The following is an 18,464-nucleotide window of genomic DNA, read 5'->3' as shown; positions in this document are numbered from 1 at the left end:
AAGAGATCTTGACGGTATTTAAGAACTATCTCACAAGAAGCTGTGGACCAAGGGATTACTTAAGGTGGCATATGAGTGAGGGAAAAAAAGGTTGAGAACTACTGGTGTAAATAGATGTTGCATGAATGAGATGGGCTGAATGCCCTGTTTCTGTGGTCAAAATAATGATTTGTATACACAGGGAGTGATTCTGCCACAGGTAAAATGTTAGAAGACTTTGTGAAAGATGTTGTAGTAGAGTACAGAGGTAAAATCGAGGTGGTAGAAGTTGTCTTGTGGGCCAAGCATCCCAGCTAAGAGTTCTAAATCCTGCCGGGACCCAACCTCACAGTGCCAGGCCCAGTGCCAAGCCATAGGTCCCAGTACCAGGTCAGAGGACCCAGTTCCAGATGGGATGAGGAACTGACTCTACTGAGGAAGCAAAGAGACAATTGACTTGTCCTACCGCAGGCTCAGCTTCCCGGATTCTCCATCCTGTTTCAGTCCTCGGCCCAGACCCCTACCTTCTTGATGGTTTCCCCCCCAACCGACCAGGACCCTGGAATTGGACACCTGACAGTGGGTGGTGGTTGGAGGGGTGTGTGGTGCCAGCTCCTCCTGACAACCCTCACCACCGCCTAAGGGTAGGCCGGCACCATTCTCTCTCCCACTGCCTGACTGACTCTCCCCTCCTTCTCCTCCTCCTCACCCCTAGTCGATGGCAACTGGAGCCCCTGGTCCCCATGGTCAACCTGCACGGCCACATGTGGCGGTGGACTGCATGAGCGGAAACGGAACTGCAACAGCCCCGTTCCCAAGTACGGTGGCAAGAAGTGCCTGGGAGACACCAAGGACAGCAAATTATGTAACAAGGAGCCCTGCCCCATAGGTAGGTGGAGACCTCCACTCAGCTGCAGTAAGTGTGAGATGAGCTTTGGTGCTTTTAACTATATCCAGTATTTTCTGTAAGGTAAACCTGCAATATTCTTGACCGTTTTGAATTTAGGGCCTTTTTAAACAACACAGGGATTATCGCACTGCTTAACGTCCACAGTATATCCCGCCATCCGACATGAAAATAAATGAAATTAAACTGATCGTTCTCTGAGAAGAAAGTCACTAAAAATAAGGCAGGACTCGAACTTTTAAAATGTCACCCCAAAACCACGCATCGTCTTATACACCAAGTGTAAAATCCAAACCTTAACAGCGAAGTGGCAGGACTTCTCCATGGAGTTTGCCAACCCAGTCTGACTATTGTCTGCTTTAAATGGCCTGTAAAAGGAACCGATGGTGATTTATTTTGAAAAATGCTCATAAAATATACTGGGTAATTTGCTTTTAAATTAGCATATTAAATGTGCCAAGCAGCATCACTCCTCTAGCCAGACAGGGTAGTCTTATACAGTGAGCATTGGTCAAAACCTATACTCTTAGGTGGAAATTCTGGAGTCGTCTTATACACGAGCTATCTCTTCCATCAGGATATACGGTAAATATGCTTTTAAAACATACACAATGTAATTCAAGCCTGCGCTGTACATTGTGGGTGTCATCTGTCATCGCCGTCTTTGCCCCTTCCATATGGTTCAACACAAAGCCTTCTCTGCTGTCTCCTCATGGTCCGACTCACTCTTGTCTCCAAGCCCAGTGAAGTGGAATGCTGTAGTGTGTAACTGCAGGATATCTCTGCTTGCGGAACTGTTGGGTCCTCACGACAGTCCGCCGAAGGTGGGTGGAGGAAAAGAAAAGGATTTGACGATAATGATGAGATATGGATAAATGCAATATGTAGATGTGCTGCAATTCTTACTCGCTGCAGTCAAGCAGGGATGTTAGCTACACCAACAACAATAGTATAAAATAAATTACCATAATGCTCCATGACAGAAAAAGGATTGAAAAATATATATAAATGTGAGGTGCTGCATTTTGGAAGGTCCAACCTGAAGGGTGAGTACAGGGTTAATGGTTGGATACTTAACAGTGAGGAGGAACGGAGGGACCTTGGGGGTCCAAATCCATAGATCTCTCAAGGTTGCCGAACAGGTTGATAGGATAGTTCAGAAGACCTATGGGATGCTGGGCTTCATTAGTCATGGGATTGAGAGGTCATGTTGCAGCTCTACAAATCTCTGGTGAGACCAGTATTGTGTTCTGTTCTGATCACATGATGAAAGGAAGGGTGTGGAAGCTATGATGAGGGTGCAGAAGAAATTTACCAGGATGTTGCATGGATTGGAAAATAAGTCTTACGAGGCAAGGTTAGCATTTATCTCTGGAACGAAGAAGGATTAGAGGTGATTTAATTGAGGTCTACATGATTCTGAGTGGCAGAGTTAAGGTGCACCTTTTTCCCAGGTGGAGAGTAGCAAACAACAGAGGACATCTGTACAAAGGAAAAGGAGGAAAGTTTAGGGGAGACATCAGGGGTAAGTTTTTTGCACTGTTACGGAGTCCAGAGGACTCCAAAACCCAGCAGCGATGCATAAGCACCATGACAAAGGGTTACTTAAACAAAAGTTGCTTTTAATTATCTTTGCACATGAAAACAGAATCAAACTTTAACTTATTACTATCAACTTAACCTACTTAACACCCCCTCTAATTCGAAGCGCACGTGTGTGTAATGTGTTTATAAGTGTAGAAAAGTTCTTTGGTTCACAGTCCAATGTCACTGGTTGCAGGTAATTCTTGTACTGTGCACAGAAGTTAGCATTAATAAAGTTCACCAGGCAAATGGTTACCACTCAGGAGGGTTCTTGTTGGTTTTAAGAGGGAGATTCCTTTTGTTCCAGGACATCCGCACCTGATTCCTTTTTAATCAGTCTTGGTGATGAAACTTTCCCCCTTCAGTGTTATCCAGATGATCCTCTTTCAGGTCACCACAGAGTTCCTTTCAGACAGCCAGTCCTCCTTTGACCAGGCAGTCTTCCAAAGTTTGCCAGCTTGTCCCTCTGTGTCTCCTCTCTCTCATTCCCTCCCTCTCTGAGGGCAAAGCTGTTCTCCTCTTCCTGCAAAGATCGCATGCTCTTACAGACAAGCTGCTGCCATATATTGGTACTTTATTGCCTTTTGCCAAATAGCACTCTGCCAAAGTCCTGCAAAAATTCTGTTTTAAAATGTCTGTGTGCAACCTGCTCTAACAATCATCTCAAACCACCTCTAAATACTCTGTCACAGCACAAAGTGTTGTGGGTGCTTGGAATGCCTTGCCAGGGGTAGTAGAAGAAGGGGCACTTAAGAGACATTTTAGAGACAGGCACATGGATGAAAGAAAAATGGAGCGTTACAAGGTAAGAAAGGCTCCTTTTTTTTGGAGGTATATATAGGTCAGCACAACATCGAGGGCTGAGGGTCTGTACTATGCTTTAATATTCTATATTTACAGTTAATGCAAGGAAAGAGATGATGTTTAAATAATGCAGACACATCTTTTGGTGGTCCTTGTGTCATGTATGATTGAGGTCAGGGTAGTATGGGGAAATTTAAGAGCCTGATAACAGTTAGATTAAAGCTGTTCTTGAACCTGGAGGTGCTGGACTTCAGGTTTCTGTACTTTCTGCCTGAAGGTAGCAGCGAGAAGAGATTGTGACCAAGGTTGACAGGGATCCTTTATGATGCTGGCTGCCTTCTTAAGACAGCTCCTTTAGATTTGTGGGACGTTTGTGCATCATCTGCGCTGCTCATTCCCATCCCTGCCCTGTTTCTGATGCCTCTTTCTCTATCTTTTGCTAGATGGGTGCCTGTCCAATCCTTGCTTCGCTGGGTCGGAGTGCAGCAGCTCCCCTGATGGATCCTGGGAGTGTGGCCCATGTCCTGCCGGTTACCGAGGCAACGGCACATTCTGCAAGGACATTAATGAGGTATGGGAAAGCGAAAGTGGCACTGCCCAGCCGTACAGATCTGACACCCTGTGGACTTTTGCCGATCTCTTTTATTTGCTTTCAGTGTGAGGAAGTCCCTGACGTCTGTTACCAAGTGAATGGTGTCCAGAGATGTGTGAACACTGAGCCTGGATTCCACTGCCTGTCCTGCCCTTCACGCTACAGAGGCAACCAACCTTTTGGCCTTGGCGTTGAAGCAGCCCAGACGGACAAGCAAGTAAGAGCACCTAACGTCAGCTTTCGGTTTAGTGTTAGAACGTAAGAATATAAGAAATAGGAGCAGGAGTCGGCCATCTGGCCCGTCAAACCTGCTCCACCATTCCACCATTCATGGCTGATCTGATGATCGGTTCATCTCTACCTATCTGCCTTTTCCCCATATCCCTTAAATCCATTACTATGTAAAATTCTATTCAACCTTGACTTAAATATATTTACTGAGGTCACTCCCACTGGTTCCTTGGGCAGCAAATTCCACAGATTTACCACTCTCTGGGAAAAGCAGATCCTCCTCATCTCCGTCCTAAATCTACCACCCTGAAACCTGAGGCTATGTCCCCTAGTTCTAGTCTCCCCCACCAATGAAACAATTTACCTCCCTCTATCTTATTTATGCCTTTCATAATGTTATATGTTTCTATAAGGTCCCCTCTCATTCGTCTAAATGCTTGCAAGTACAGTCCCAGATGACTCGATCTCTCCTCATAGGCCAACCCCTTGGGCTTGGTTGGTTAATTGGGGTGTAATTGAGCAGCACAGGTTTCATGGGCTGGAAGGACCTTCTATCGCTGAGTATCATTAAAATTAAATAGAAATTTAGTTTAATTTGGCACCGTGTTCAGCATAGACATCAAGGGCCAAATGGCTTGTACCTGTTTGATGTTCTATGGTTCTCCTTATCCTGCTGTTTCCTACTCTTGTCCTGTGAAATACCTGGGGGATGGTAACCTGTGAAAGGTCTGGTGGACATGTCCTTGTTGGGGGATGGTAACCTGTGAAAGGTCTGGTGGACATGTCCCTGTGAAATTCCTGGGGGTCATGTCTCTGTGAAAGGTCTGGTGGAATTAACCCTGTGAAATTCCTGGGGGGTTATGTCTCTGTGAAAGGTCTGAGGATGGTGTCTCTGTGAAAGGTCTGGTGGACATGTGTCTGTGAAATTCCTGGGGGTCATGTCTCTGTGAAAGGTCTGGTGGACATGTCCCTGTGAAATTCCTGGGAGGGTCATGTCTCTGTGAAAGGTCTGGTGGACATGTCCCTGTGAAATTCCTTGGGGGTCATGTCTCTGTGAAAGGTCTGGTGGACGTATCACTGTGAAATTCCTGGGGGGGTTATGTCTCTGTGAAAGGTCTGGTGGACATGTCCCTGTGAAATTCCTGGGGGTTGTGTCCCTGTGACGCAGCCCTTGTTCTTGGTGTGACCCTCTGCTGTTTCTTCCTGCAGGTGTGTGAACCCCACAATCCATGTAAAGATGGCTCTCACAACTGCCACAAGTACGCCAGGTGCATCTACCTGGGCATTTTCAGCGAGCCCATGTATAAGTGCAACTGTCAGATTGGATATGCCGGGGATGGCATCATTTGCGGAGAGGACTCAGACCTGGACGGTTGGCCCAATGAGCATCTGTCATGCTCAGCCAATGCCACCTACCACTGCAAGAAGGTGAGGAGGGGAGGTTGGGAACAGGATGGTGAAAGGCTCCCATGGAATGCACCTCAGGAAGGCAGAGGGGTGAACCGATCTCCAACAGTGGGGACTGCACCTGTTACAACAGCTATCAGAAGCTGTGTCGATCAAATTACAGCGACAGATTAACAATGACCCCAAGCACCTCCCCTGGAACTCTCCTAGTCTTCATGGTGAAGCTTGTTCACTGAAGTGTGTGTGTGTGTGTGTCTCTCTCTCTCTCTCTCTCTCTCTCTCTCAGACACAAACACACAAACTCTCTCTCTCTCTCTCTCTCTCTCTCTCTCTCTCTCTCTCTCTCTCTCTCTCACTTACTTTCTCTCTATCTCCTACATTTGGTTGAATTCCAAAGAAGGTCATTAATAAAACTAAAATAATATGCAAGTAATTTGATGAAAAATGTTTACTTCATCGCTTGAAAAATTATAGGAAAGTCCCTAATCATTCTGTGATTTCACGGGGCAGGAATGGGTTTAAATATGTTCCTAATTTGAATGAAGTGCTTTGACCTCAATCCTGATCTCCGTCAACTCCCAAGGCTTCCTCCAGGCAGAAATCAGACTCCCACCACTTGCATCAGGAAAAGCAGAAGTCTGTAGCAGCTCAAGATTTCAAAATCCTCCCCGCTTTGTTTAAACCTCCTGTTAATGATTATGGTCCAGAAATTCTCTAACATGGCCTAACTGAGCAGTAGAATTTTGACAGGAAGCCCAAGTCTGGCAGGATCTGCACTCAAGTTGTGTCATTTACAAACTTTGCAGTTTGCAGTTACTTCCAGACTGCCTGGGTGTGATGTGCCAGTACACAGAGGTATGAGGTAGACACGATGGTGCCCAATACTGGAGCTCATATCAATGTGTACAAGACCTGCTTCAGCACTGTCCTGAGAGACCTCCATAAGTCTATCTGAGCCCCCTGGGGCAAGCTGCGCTTAGGGGATTGTGATAGTATAGATTCTATCACCAATGTGTATATGTACAGATGGCAGTGTAGGATGACTGTGATTGGCTGAGAGTATAGCCACACCTACTGGCAGGTCTTAAAGGATTGCTCCTAGCCAGACCAGGTCATTCTGGACTGGCCGACCTACTTGTGATATGCTCCAGTCTTTTAGTTAATAAAAACCTTGGTTTGGATCAACAAGTCTTTGGTTCTTTCGATGCGCTCTACAGGGATGTTTTGTTTATAACTTGCCCTGAGTTATAGGTTTCCCCTCAATGCTCCACCATAGTTTCATTCCCCCCTCCCCAAGCTGCGGCTTTTCTCTTTGGAGCCACCCAGGTTCAGAGGTGACTTAATGGAGGTGGGCATAATTATGAGACACAGATAAGGTGTACAGCCAACATCTTTCCCTTGGGACAGCAATAGCAAATACCAGAAGATATCTGTTTAAGGTGCACGGAGTTAGGTTTTGGGGAGATAGATTTTTTTATTCAGAGAGTAGAGGGTGCCTGGAACACATTGCCAGAAGTGGTGGTGGAGGCTGGTATGAGGGACATTCTAAAGACTCAGACTGGCACATGGATGCAAGGAAAATAGAAGGTTATGGTGGGTAACGTAGGAAAACATTTAGTTTGTTTCTATGGTTAGCACAATATCTTAGGCTGAAGGATCTGTACTATGCTGTGAAGTTCTATATCCAAAGAAAGGGAAGGAAGTAGAGGTGCATCTAACAGCAGATAGGATACCCCTTCCCCACCAATGCATCATTGAGGTCTTGATCCCTCCCCTCCTCACCCTTCCCCACTGACCATTATACCCAACCAGTAAGTTAAGTCTTGCACTAAGCACACCCAAGCCTGCCTTGTGTTATTGGTAGCCATGCGGTGACAGAGGTGGTTATGCAGGAGCAGACGGTGAGGTCCACAGCCACTAGATGCTTCTGATGGAACTCTCTTACTTCTTTTCCTTGTTTTAACAATGGTGCTGGATTACTTAGTGACTCTTTCTTTACCTTTGCCAGGTAAACAAGGGAAAGAGTTTTTGGGTATCTTGTGTACGAGAGATTAAATTGAATCTTGAACACAAGATAGACTGTAACCATTCCAGGTTACAGTGATGGTTCTTGGATTCTCGGCATCTCACTCTTCAGGGAGAAATTGTCTGTAACAACCGGACCAAATCCTAGATGGATGTGCAGGAGATGGGTGTGGAAGTCACTACAGCCTCATGTTCCACTGCCCTCAATTGGCCTGCCTGATCTGAACGGTGCAGCACCTGTCAGTGTGTAACTTTCGGAAGAGATAGATAAGATGGAGGCAGAAAAGTTGTTTACACTGGTAGGTGGGACTAGAACAAGGGGACATAGCCTCAAGATATAAGGGAGTAGATTTAGGATGGAGCTGAGGAGGAACTGACGAAGGACTCGACAAGCCTTAAGATATAAGGGAGTAGATTTAGGATGGAGCTGAGGAGGAACTGACGAAGGACTCAGGCTCGTAATTTTGGTTACCTTTTACTTCCTATGGATTTGATTAGTCAGGGCACCAAGGGTTACAGGGAGAAGGCCATGGAGTGGGGGTGGATCAGCTCATGATAAAATGGGCCAATAGGCCTAATTCCATTCCTATATCTTGTGATCCCTGCGACTGTTAAACTCGTCCTCCCGCACTAGGTTCCAAGCTGTAGAACCAGGGTGGTACATTCCCACCCTCACAGCGCAAGAACCCAAAGGCTGGATATTCTGCTCACTGCAGGTATGAGAAGGAAAGGAGAGGATCTGGGTAACTGGTACAACAGTGGGGAGGGCAAATGTGGCAGGATCTGGGCAATCGTATGTGGGGTGTAAGTGTGCTTGGGTACCGCCCAATGCCTACAACAACGTACCAGTAATTCTGTTGTTCCTTCACCAGGATAACTGCCCTCACCTGCCTAATTCCGGACAAGAGGACTTCGACCGGGATGGAGTGGGAGACGCCTGCGACAAAGATGATGACAATGATGGGAGAAATGACGAGCGAGTGAGTTCTGGAATCTTCCTGTGGGATTCACTCATCACTCAATAGCACAATAGCCGTCGATAATCTAATCTCCTCATTGCTGGTGCTGGACTCAAAGATTTCCCAGACTATTGGATGTTAATACCCAAGCACACATTTAATTCACTTTATTTAACAGTATAAATACATTTTCCAGTGAATATGCTGACTATAAAGGAACATGGAAAATGGGGTCCTGGTGAGATTAAAGAGACACTGGAAACATAGCTCCACTGATTTTAAACAAAGTATGGGGAATGGGGACCAGTATGTTTAAAGGGAAGGTGGAAATGGGGACCAGTATGTTTAAAGGGAACGTGGGAATGGGGACCAATATGTTTAAAGGGAAGGTGGGAATGGGGACCAGTATGTTTAAAGGGAAGGTGGGAATGGGGACCAGTATGTTTAAAGGGAAGGTGGGAATGGGGACCAGTATGTTTAAAGGGAAGGTGGGAATGGAGATCAGTATGTTTAAAGGGAAGGTGGGAATGGGGACCAGTATGTTTAAAAGGAAGGTGGGAATGGGGACCAGTATGTTTAAAGGGAAGGTGGGAATGGGGACCAGTATGTTTAAAGGGAAGGTGGGAATGGGGACCAGTATCTTTAAAGGGAAGGTGGGAATGGGGACCAGTATGTTTAAAAGGAAGGTGGGAATGGAGACCAGTATGTTTAAAAGGAAGGTGGGAATGGGGACCAGTATGTTTAAAGGGAAGGTGGGAATGGAGAGCAGTATGTTTAAAAGGAAGGTGGGAATGGGGACCAGTATGTTTAAAGGGAAGGTGGGAATGGAGAGCAGTATGTTTAAAAGGAAGGTGGGAATGGAGACCAGTACGTTTAAAAGGAAGGTGGGAATGGGGACCAGTATGTTTAAAGGGAAGGTGGGAATGGGGACCAGTATCTTTAAAGGGAAGGTGGGAATGGGGACCAGTATGTTTAAAGGGAAGGTGGGAATGGAGACCAGTATGTTTAAAGGGAAGGTGGGAATGGGGACCCCGTGTGTTTAAAAGGAAGGTGGGTCTGCATCTGTTGTTACTAACAATCAAAGATCCTCCCTGTTTAGGCTCCAGCATGGAATTAGACAGGGCTGCTCTCTTAGCACCTTACTGTTTGATTTAGCTTTGGAACCTTTAGCAATTGCGTTTCGAGGTTCTAGGGGAGATAGTATTCATAAAGTACCTTGATTTGTGGAATGATTTGTTGCTCTATGTTTCAGACCCTTCTTTCAGTTTCTTCTTTGTTTTCTTTGCTGTCGCTATTTAGTTTTTTTCTGGCTAGAAATTAAACCTTCACGGGAGTGAATTACTTCCCCTGAATATTCAGGTACCCATTTATGCGCATATGCCATTTAAGGTTGTTAGGGATCATTTTACTTATCTAGGTGTTAAAATGCCTTAAAAAATTTAAAGATTTATACGTTGAATTTTCTTTTTGATTGATCATGTGAAACAATTCCTTTTTATATGGTCCACATTATCACTAGTAGGTCGTATTAATGCAATCAAGATGACGATTTTACCTACATTTCTGTATTTATTTCAAGCCATTCCAATTTTCATTGCAAAATCATATTTTGATATTATAGATTCCAGAATATCTTCCTATATTTGCCAGAATAAAAATGCTAGGCTAAATAAAGCTCAATTACAGAAGTTGAAAAAGGATGGGAGATTAGATTCTACTATTAGGCCATTAATATTCAGTACATCATATCTGGATTGATTATTCTGATAAACTTGAACGTCTGGTACCAACGGCCTAGGGAGGAAGAGTGAAGTGGTCCTAAAAAATGAATATAGGGAGTTAGGTAGGAAGCTAAAAAGAAGGACGGCAAAAGGGGTAATCTCAGGATTACTTCCTGTGCCACGTGATTGTGAGGGCAGGAATAGTATCAGGTGGAGGATGAATAGGTGGCTGAAGGGGTGGAGTAAGGGGCAGGGATTCAAGTTCTCGGATCACTGGGACACTTTTTGGGGGAGGTGGGACCTGTACTGAATGGACGGGTTGCATCAGAATCCCAGAGGGACCAGAATTCTGGTGGGGGCATTTGCTAGGGCTACTAAGGGGGCTTTAAACTAGTACAGTTAGGGGAAGGGGTCCATATAAAGGAGAACGGCAAAGAGAAGGTTTGTCCACAAATAGAGAAGGTTTGTAGATAAAGTTTGGGGGTGGAAAGGCAGGTGATCGAGAAGGAAAATGATCAGTGCAGTAATGGAGGGGGGATGATGGTAATAAATAATAGTTGACCGTAAAGACAGGGACGAACAGAGGGAAAGATATGGGAAATCTCTGAAACGCATTTACTTTAATGCTGTGATTGTTGTAAAGAAGGTGGGACGAGCTGAAGGTGTGGATAGACACTTGGCAGTATGACATGGTGGCGATTAGTGACATGGTTGCAGGAAGATTGTGACTGGCAGCTAAATATTCTGAGATTTTGCTGCTTTAGATATGATAGAATTGGAGGGGTAAGGGGGGGTGGTGTAGCATTGCTTGTCAGGGAAAATATTACAGCAGAGCTGATGCAAGATAGATTGGAGGGCTCGTCCTGGGAGGCGGTATGGGTGGAATTAAAAAATGCAAAAGGAGAAGTTACAATTATAGGGGTGTATTATAGACCACCTAGTGGGGAGCGAGAAATAGAGGAGCAAATGTGTAAGGAAATAGTTGAGATTTGTAATAAGCACAGGGTTGTGTTAGTGGGGGATTTTAATTTTCCTAATATAGATTAGGAAACACATTCTGTGAAGGGGCTGGATGGATTAGAATTTGTAAAATGTGTGCAGGATAGTTTTTTGCAGCAATACGTTGAGGTACCCACTAGAGAAGGGGCAGTGTTGGATCTAATGTTGGGCAGGTGACTGAGGTGTGTGTTGGGGAGCATTTCAGATCCAGTGATCCCGGTACCATTAGTTTCAATATAATTATGGAAACGGATAGGTCTGGTCCAAAGATTAAGGTTTTTGAGTGGGGGAAAGTCAGATTTGAAGAGATGAGAAAAGAATTGCAGGGAGTGGTTTGGAGTGATTTGTTTTATGGGAAGAAGGTAGAGGATAATTGGAGGTCATTTAAAGGTCAGATTTTGAGGGTCCAGAATCTTTATGTTCCTGTTAAGATAAAAGGCAGAGCCAAAAGTTTGAGAGAACCGTGGTTTTCAAGGGAGATTAGAAATTTGGTTCGAATTAAAAGGGAGGCCTACATTAAATATAAGGAATAAGGAATAGATGAGATGTTTGGAAAATACGTGGATTGTAAAAAGAACCTTAAGAAAGAAATTAGGATAGCAAAAAGAAGGTACGAGGTGGCTATAGCGAACAGGGTGAAAGTAAATCCAAAAGGTTTTTAACATAACATAACAATTACAGCACGGAAACAGGCCATTAGGCCCTTCTAGTCCGCACCGAACCAAACACCCCTTTCTAGTCCCACCTCCCTGCACAATGCCCATAACCCTCCATCTTCTTCTCATCCATAGACCTGTCCAACCTTTTCTTAAATAATACAATTGACTCCGCCGCCACTATTTCTCCCGGAAGATCATTCCGCACGGCTACCACTCTCTGAGTAAAGAAGTTCCTCCTCATGTTACCTCTAAACCTCTGCCCCTTAATTCTTAACTCATGTCCTCTTGTTTTAATCTTTCCTCCTCTTAATGGAAATAGTCTATCCACATCCACTCTGTCTATCCCTTTCATAATCTTAAATACTTCTATCAAATCCCCTCTCAACCTTCTACGCTCCAAAGAATAAAGACCTAATCTGTCCATTCTCTCCCTATACTCTAGATGCTTAAACCCAGGTAACATTCTGGTAAACCTTCTCTGCACTCTCTCCACTCTGTTTATATCCTTCCTATAATTAGGCGACCAGAACTGCACACAGAACTCCAAATGAGGCCGCACCAACGTCTTATACAATCTCAACATCACCTCCCAACTCCTATATTCCATGCAATGATTGATAAAGGCCAGCATATTAAAAGCCTTCTTCACCACCCTATTCACGTGAGTTTCTACCTTCAGGGAACGATGTACCGTCGCTCCTAAATCTTTCTGCTCTTCTGTATTCCTCAATGCTCTCCCATTTACCACATATGTCCTATTCTGATTCTTCTTACCAAAATGAAGCACCTCACACTTATCAGCATTAAATTCCATCTGCCATTTTTCAGCCCATTTTTCTAAGCAGCCCAAATCCCTCTGCAATCCTTGAAAACCTTCTTCATTATCCACTATTCCACCTATCTTAGTATCGTCTGCATATTTACTAATCCAATTCACCACCCCCTCATCTAGATCATTAATGTATATAACGAACAACAATGGGCCCAATACAGATCCTTGAGGCACACCACTGGTCACCGGCCTCCAACCTGACAGACAATTATCCACTACCACTCTCTGGCCTCTCCCTTTCAGCCAATGTTCAATCCATTTGACTATCTTAAAATTTATACCTAAAGACTGCACCTTCCTAACTAACCTTCCATGTGGTACATTATCGAAGGCCTTACTGAAGTCCATATAGACAACATCCACTGCGCTACCCTCATCCACATTCCTAGTCACCTCTTCAAAAAATATGTATATTGCAAAAAGAGAATGTAGGATAAAATTGATCCCTTAGAGAATCAGAGCGGACAACTGTGTGTGGAGCTGAATGAGATTGGGGAGATATTGAATGAGTTCAGTGGATGTGGTGTACCTGGACTTCCAAAAGGCCTTCGATAAGGTCCCGCATAAACGACAGGCTTACAAAATCAAGGCTCATGGGATTGGGGGCAAAGTATTGATGTGGATTGAGAACTGGCTGGCAGGTAGAAGACAGAGAGTTGGGATAAATGGCTCATTTTCTGAGTGGCAGGCGGTGACCAGTGGGGTGCCACAGGGATCTGAACTGGGACCCCAGCTGTTCACAATTTACATTAATGATCTGGATGAGGGGATTGGATGGAATATCTCCAAATTTGCTGATGACACTAAGCTAGGAGCGGTTGTGTGCACGGAAGAGGGGGTCAGGAAGCTCCAGTGTGATTTGGATAAATCGAGGGACTGGGCAGATACATGGCAAATGCACTACAATGTGGATAAATGTGAGGTTATCCACTTTGTTAATACAAACCAGAGGGCAGATTACTATTTGAACGGCAATAGATTAAGAGATGGGGAAGTGCAGAGAGACCTAGGGGTACTTGTACACCAGTCTCTGAAGGCGAGCATGCAGGTACAGCAGGCGGTTAAAAAGGCAAATGGTATGTTGGCCTTCATATCAAGAGGGTTTGAGTCTAGGAACAAGGATACCTTACTGCAGCTGTACAGGGTCTTGGTGAGACCCCACCTGGAGTATTGTGTGCAGTTTTGGTCACCTTATCTAAGGAAGGATGTTCTTGCAATGGAGGGAGTGCAGAGGCGATTCACCAGGCTGATACCTGGAATGGCAGGAATGACTTATGAGGAAAGATTGCGCAAATTGGGATTGTACTCGCTGGAGTTTAGAAGATTGAGAGGAGATCTCATAGAGACCTATAAAATTCTGGCAGGACTGGACAGAATGGATGCAGATGGGATGTTTCCAAGGATGGGAAAATCCAGAACCCGGGGCCATGGTTTGAGGATAATAGGCAAACCATTTAGGACCGAGATGAGGAGGAATTTCTTTACCCAGAGGGTGGTAAATCTGTGGAATTCATTGCCACAGAGGGCAGTAGAGGCAGGTTCATTAAATATACTTAAGAGGGAATTAGATCTATTTCTTCAGTATAAGGGTATTAAAGATTACGGAGAGAAGGCGGGGACGGGGTACTGAACTTTAAGATCAGCCATGATCTCGTTGAATGGCGGAGCAGGCTCGAAGGGCCGAATGGCCTACTCCTGCTCCAATTTTGTCATTTAAGAAAAAGTTGGATAGGTGCATGGATGTGAAGGGATTGGAGGGTTATGGGGAGGGTGCAGGGAAGTGGGACTGGAGGAGATCATTTAAATTGGTGCGGACTAGAGGGGCCGGCTGGCGTGTTTCCGTACTGTAATTGTTATATGGTTATATGGTCTGCTATGGGTAAATCTGGAATTGAAATCGGGCGAGAAATTTTCGATAGTTTCCCTATTGGGAGCTGCCCTTCCTTTTGCATTTACCAAGGTTAGTAAACTGATAATTAATCCAATACCCAAGCACACATTACGGATATGGTTTCAGTTCCAGAGGTTTTTTTGATTTTAAAAATGTTTACTTGATCTGGTTTTATTTTATCTAACTTTTTTTTCATCCATTTGTGAATGACTGAGATTTTTCTTTTTGGAAGGTTAAGGCTATCATATGTTTGGGGGATTTGTTCACAGAAGGTTATCTTATACCCTTTGAACAACGTTCAAACAAATATCGTCTGACCAATTTGCATTTGTTTAGATATTTTCAAATTAGATAATTATGTAATTTTCCCCTGCAGTATCAGTCAGATATGGTTGATGCTCCTTTTTGTTTGAACCCCTCTCAGAGGGGGTTTAATAACAATCATATATGATGTTATTAAAATTGAGACCAGTCTCAAGGGATAAATTTAAAAGGGCATGGGAGCAGGAGGTCCAGAAGTCTGTGCCTGCAGAGATGCAGGAAAAGATTCTTAAACTAGTTAATACTTCATCAATGTGTGCTCGACACACACTTGTTCAATTGAAGGTAGAGCATAGGACATTTGTCTAAGGACGAGTTTGCCAGTAATTTTCCTAATTTTAACCCAAATCTGTGAAAAGTATAATTTGCAAGTGGCTTCATTGACCCCTATGTTTTGGTCCGGTTTTGGAAAGATATCTTTGGTCCTTTTTCAATAATTCCCTCAATTGATTTACAACCAAATCCCTTAAATGCTCTTTTTGGAGTTTTAGGAACAGATGCAGGTCGTTATCCGGCTTCTGCTTATCAAGTGATTGCTTTTACCACCCTGATGGCTAGGAGAGCAATTCTTCTTACACTCCACCTCCGAGAGTTCAAACCACGGTCTGTTTGAACTTAGAGAGAATTAGAAGAGCTACATTTGAAGAAATTTGGCGCCCATTCATACAATATTTTCATATGATACAATTTCTAATGTTCTTCTGACTTATTGTCCCTTCCTGATACCAATAGGTTTCTCTTTTGGGTGAGGATCAGACTTCTTATGTTGGATGAACGCTGATTCAAGGCTTCCCAGTTTTTGTTTGTTTTAGTTTAGATTAGTGTAGGGGGTTTTACCATAAAGTGTATTCATTTTTTTTTCTTTGATTGAGTATGGGGAGATGAAGTCACTTATTATTTATTGATTGTTGTATATTGTAATCTTTTCAATCATGCATCCTTATTCTCTCCTTGCATTGTCTATTTTATGTTTAATACTAAAATCAATAAAAAGATTGAAAAAGGAAGGGAAGGTGGGATTGGAAACCCAGTGAGTTTAAAGGGAAAGTTGGAATGGGGACCCAGTGAGTTTAAAGGGAAAGTTGGAATGGGGACCGAGTAAGTTTAAAGGGAAGGTTGGAATGAGGTCCTGGAAAGTTTAAAGGGAAGGTTGGAATGGGGACATGGTAAGGGAAGGTTGGAATGGGGACCCGGTGAGTTTAAAGGAAAAGTTGGAATGGGGACCCAGTGAATTTAAAGGGAAGGTGGAAATTGAGGCCCCGGTGAGTTTAAAGGGAAGATAGTAATGAGGGTCTGGTGGGTTTAAAGGGGAGGTAGGTAATGAAGCCCTGGTAAGTTAAAGGGAAGGTGGGAATGGGGACCTGATGTGTTTAAAAGGAAGGTAGATAATGAGGCCTTGGAGAGGTTAAAAGGATTATGGGGAAACAGGTCAAGGTGAAATCCATTAGGATTTCCCCAGGTTCTGCTGCATGTAGCCATCAGTTGTCCCCACTGATACGGGTAACATGGGGGTGCCTTCTCTTCCAGGACAACTGCCCTCTGCTCTACAATCCCCGGCAGTTTGACTATGATAAAGACGACGTGGGAGACAGATGTGACAACTGCCCGTACGACCACAACCCGGCACAGATCGACACGGACGGGGATGGAGAAGGCGACGCCTGCTCGGTTGACATTGATGGGGATGGTGAGTGTGACAGTAGACATCACCCTGACCAAAAAGAGGCCATTCAGCCCATCAATCCATGCTGAATCCTATATACCAATCCTATCAGCCCATTCTCCCTGTCTATCTGGTTTGTTTTCAGGGGCCCCAGAGTGTTTGCCTTTTTGGCACTTGTAATTTTTCTTTAATTTAAATTTAGACATATAGCACAGTAACAGGCCCTTCTGGCCCACTAGCCCATGTCGCCCAATGGCACGCAATACACCAATATTTTGAAGGATGGGAGGAAGCCGGAGTACCCTGACATGGGAAGAATGTACAAGCTACTTACAGGCAGAACCGGATTTGAATCTGGGTTGCTGGGACAGAAATAACATTGTCACCCCCTGAAACTGCAGATGCTGGAACCTTGAGCAAACAATGAGAAGCAGGAGGGACGCAGCAGTCGGGCAGCATCCATGAACAGAAATAATCAGTCAACATTTTGGGTCAGGACCCTTTCTCAAGAGCAGACTTAAAACAGGGTCCTGCTGTGGATAGCGTGTAGGAGGGAAACCTGCTTGACCAGGGGTTCAGCCTTGCGTGCCCTTATGTGTTTACACAGGAGCACTGGTCCCGGGGACGCAAGCCATGCTGGGAGGGACATTCCAGTCGCCGATTTTCTGGGGAATGAAAACAGGCATTCATGAGGGGTTTCGTTGGTAGCCTTGCACAGGAGTGACCTAATGGCGTGGAGCGCTTCAGGCAGGGAGTCCTCCCAGTATTCTACAGACCACCCTTTTGACTTGAGGGCCAGGAGGACTGCCTTCCAGATCACCCCGTTTTTGCTTTCAACTTGCCCATTGCCTCTCGGATTGTAACTAGTCGTGTGACTAATCGCGATGCCCCTTGCAGTCAAGTACTGGCACAGTTCCTCACTCATAAAACTAGACCCCTGTCGCTGTGGATAAATGCAGGGTAGCCAAACATGGTAAAGATCTGCATCAGGGCCCTGATGATGGTGGCTGTGGAAGTGTCCAGGCAAGGGATAGAGAACGGGAAACGGGAATACTTGTCCACTACCGTGAGGAAGTAAACAGTTTGGTTCATGGAAGGCAGGGGCCCCTTGAAATCCATGCCAAGGTGCTCAAAGGGCCGAGTGCTCTTTATGACATGAGCCTGAGGCGGGCGGAAGGTTCTGGGACTTAATAAAATAGTACAACCGGGTAACTCCCAGGTGGCAGAGGAACTTATGCATTACCTGCAATTTGTCATCATGGAGAGACGCGCAGGTCCCGGAGAGGGCATTGGGGAAGTCGTTAAACTTCCCCAGATGGTACTGGATGTCGTAGCTCTAGGTTGCCAGCTCGACTCTCCAGCGCAAGATCTTGTCATTCTTGATCTTGCTCTTGTGAGCGGTGTTGAACATGAACGCCTCGGCCTGTTGGTCGGTGAGGAGGGTGAATCTCCTGCCGCCCAGTAATGACAACAGTGGCGGACCACTTCCACAATCGCCTGGGCCTCCTTTTCAATAGTGGAATGCCCTATCTCGGAGCCATGGAGGGTTCTGGAGAAGAAGGACCTTGGTTGAGAGTAGCGGCAAGGGCTACATCAGAGGCATTGCTCTCCACCTGGAAAGGGGAGTCCTCATCCACGGCCTGCATCGTGGCATCTGCGATGTCCTGCCTGATACGCGTGAAAGCTGCCTGTGCCTCGGGTGGGAGGGGAAAAGTTGTAGCCTGGGTCAGTGGGCGGACTTGTCCGAGAAGCGGGAAACCCACTGCGAATAGTAGGAGAATAAGCCAAGGCATCTGCAGAGTGTCTTTAGTGTGGGGATGAGGGGTAGCTCCATTAATGGGCACATCTGCTCTGGATCTGGGCCGATGACCCCATGAGCCACGATGTACC

General features: G+C 45.1%; 1 protein-coding gene across 1 annotated transcript in view; it reads left to right on the top strand.

Moving 5' to 3' along the window:
- The window catches only part of LOC138760339 (thrombospondin-2-like), an 83,748-nt gene that overhangs the window by 46,180 nt on the left and 19,104 nt on the right, over positions 1-18,464 (top strand). Inside the window, exons 10-15 of the mRNA XM_069930792.1 lie at positions 695-868; positions 3,718-3,845; positions 3,931-4,083; positions 5,307-5,525; positions 8,402-8,509; positions 16,439-16,598. Of these exons, the coding sequence (XP_069786893.1) occupies positions 695-868; positions 3,718-3,845; positions 3,931-4,083; positions 5,307-5,525; positions 8,402-8,509; positions 16,439-16,598 (942 nt within the window). The remainder of the gene's footprint in view (positions 1-694; positions 869-3,717; positions 3,846-3,930; positions 4,084-5,306; positions 5,526-8,401; positions 8,510-16,438; positions 16,599-18,464) is intronic.

Source organism: Narcine bancroftii, chromosome 4 (genome assembly GCF_036971445.1).
Source record: "Narcine bancroftii isolate sNarBan1 chromosome 4, sNarBan1.hap1, whole genome shotgun sequence".
In the NCBI taxonomy this organism is placed as follows: Eukaryota; Metazoa; Chordata; class Chondrichthyes; order Torpediniformes; family Narcinidae; genus Narcine; species Narcine bancroftii.
Note: the sequence above shows the minus strand (reverse complement) of the source record. Positions and strands in the feature narration are given on the sequence as shown.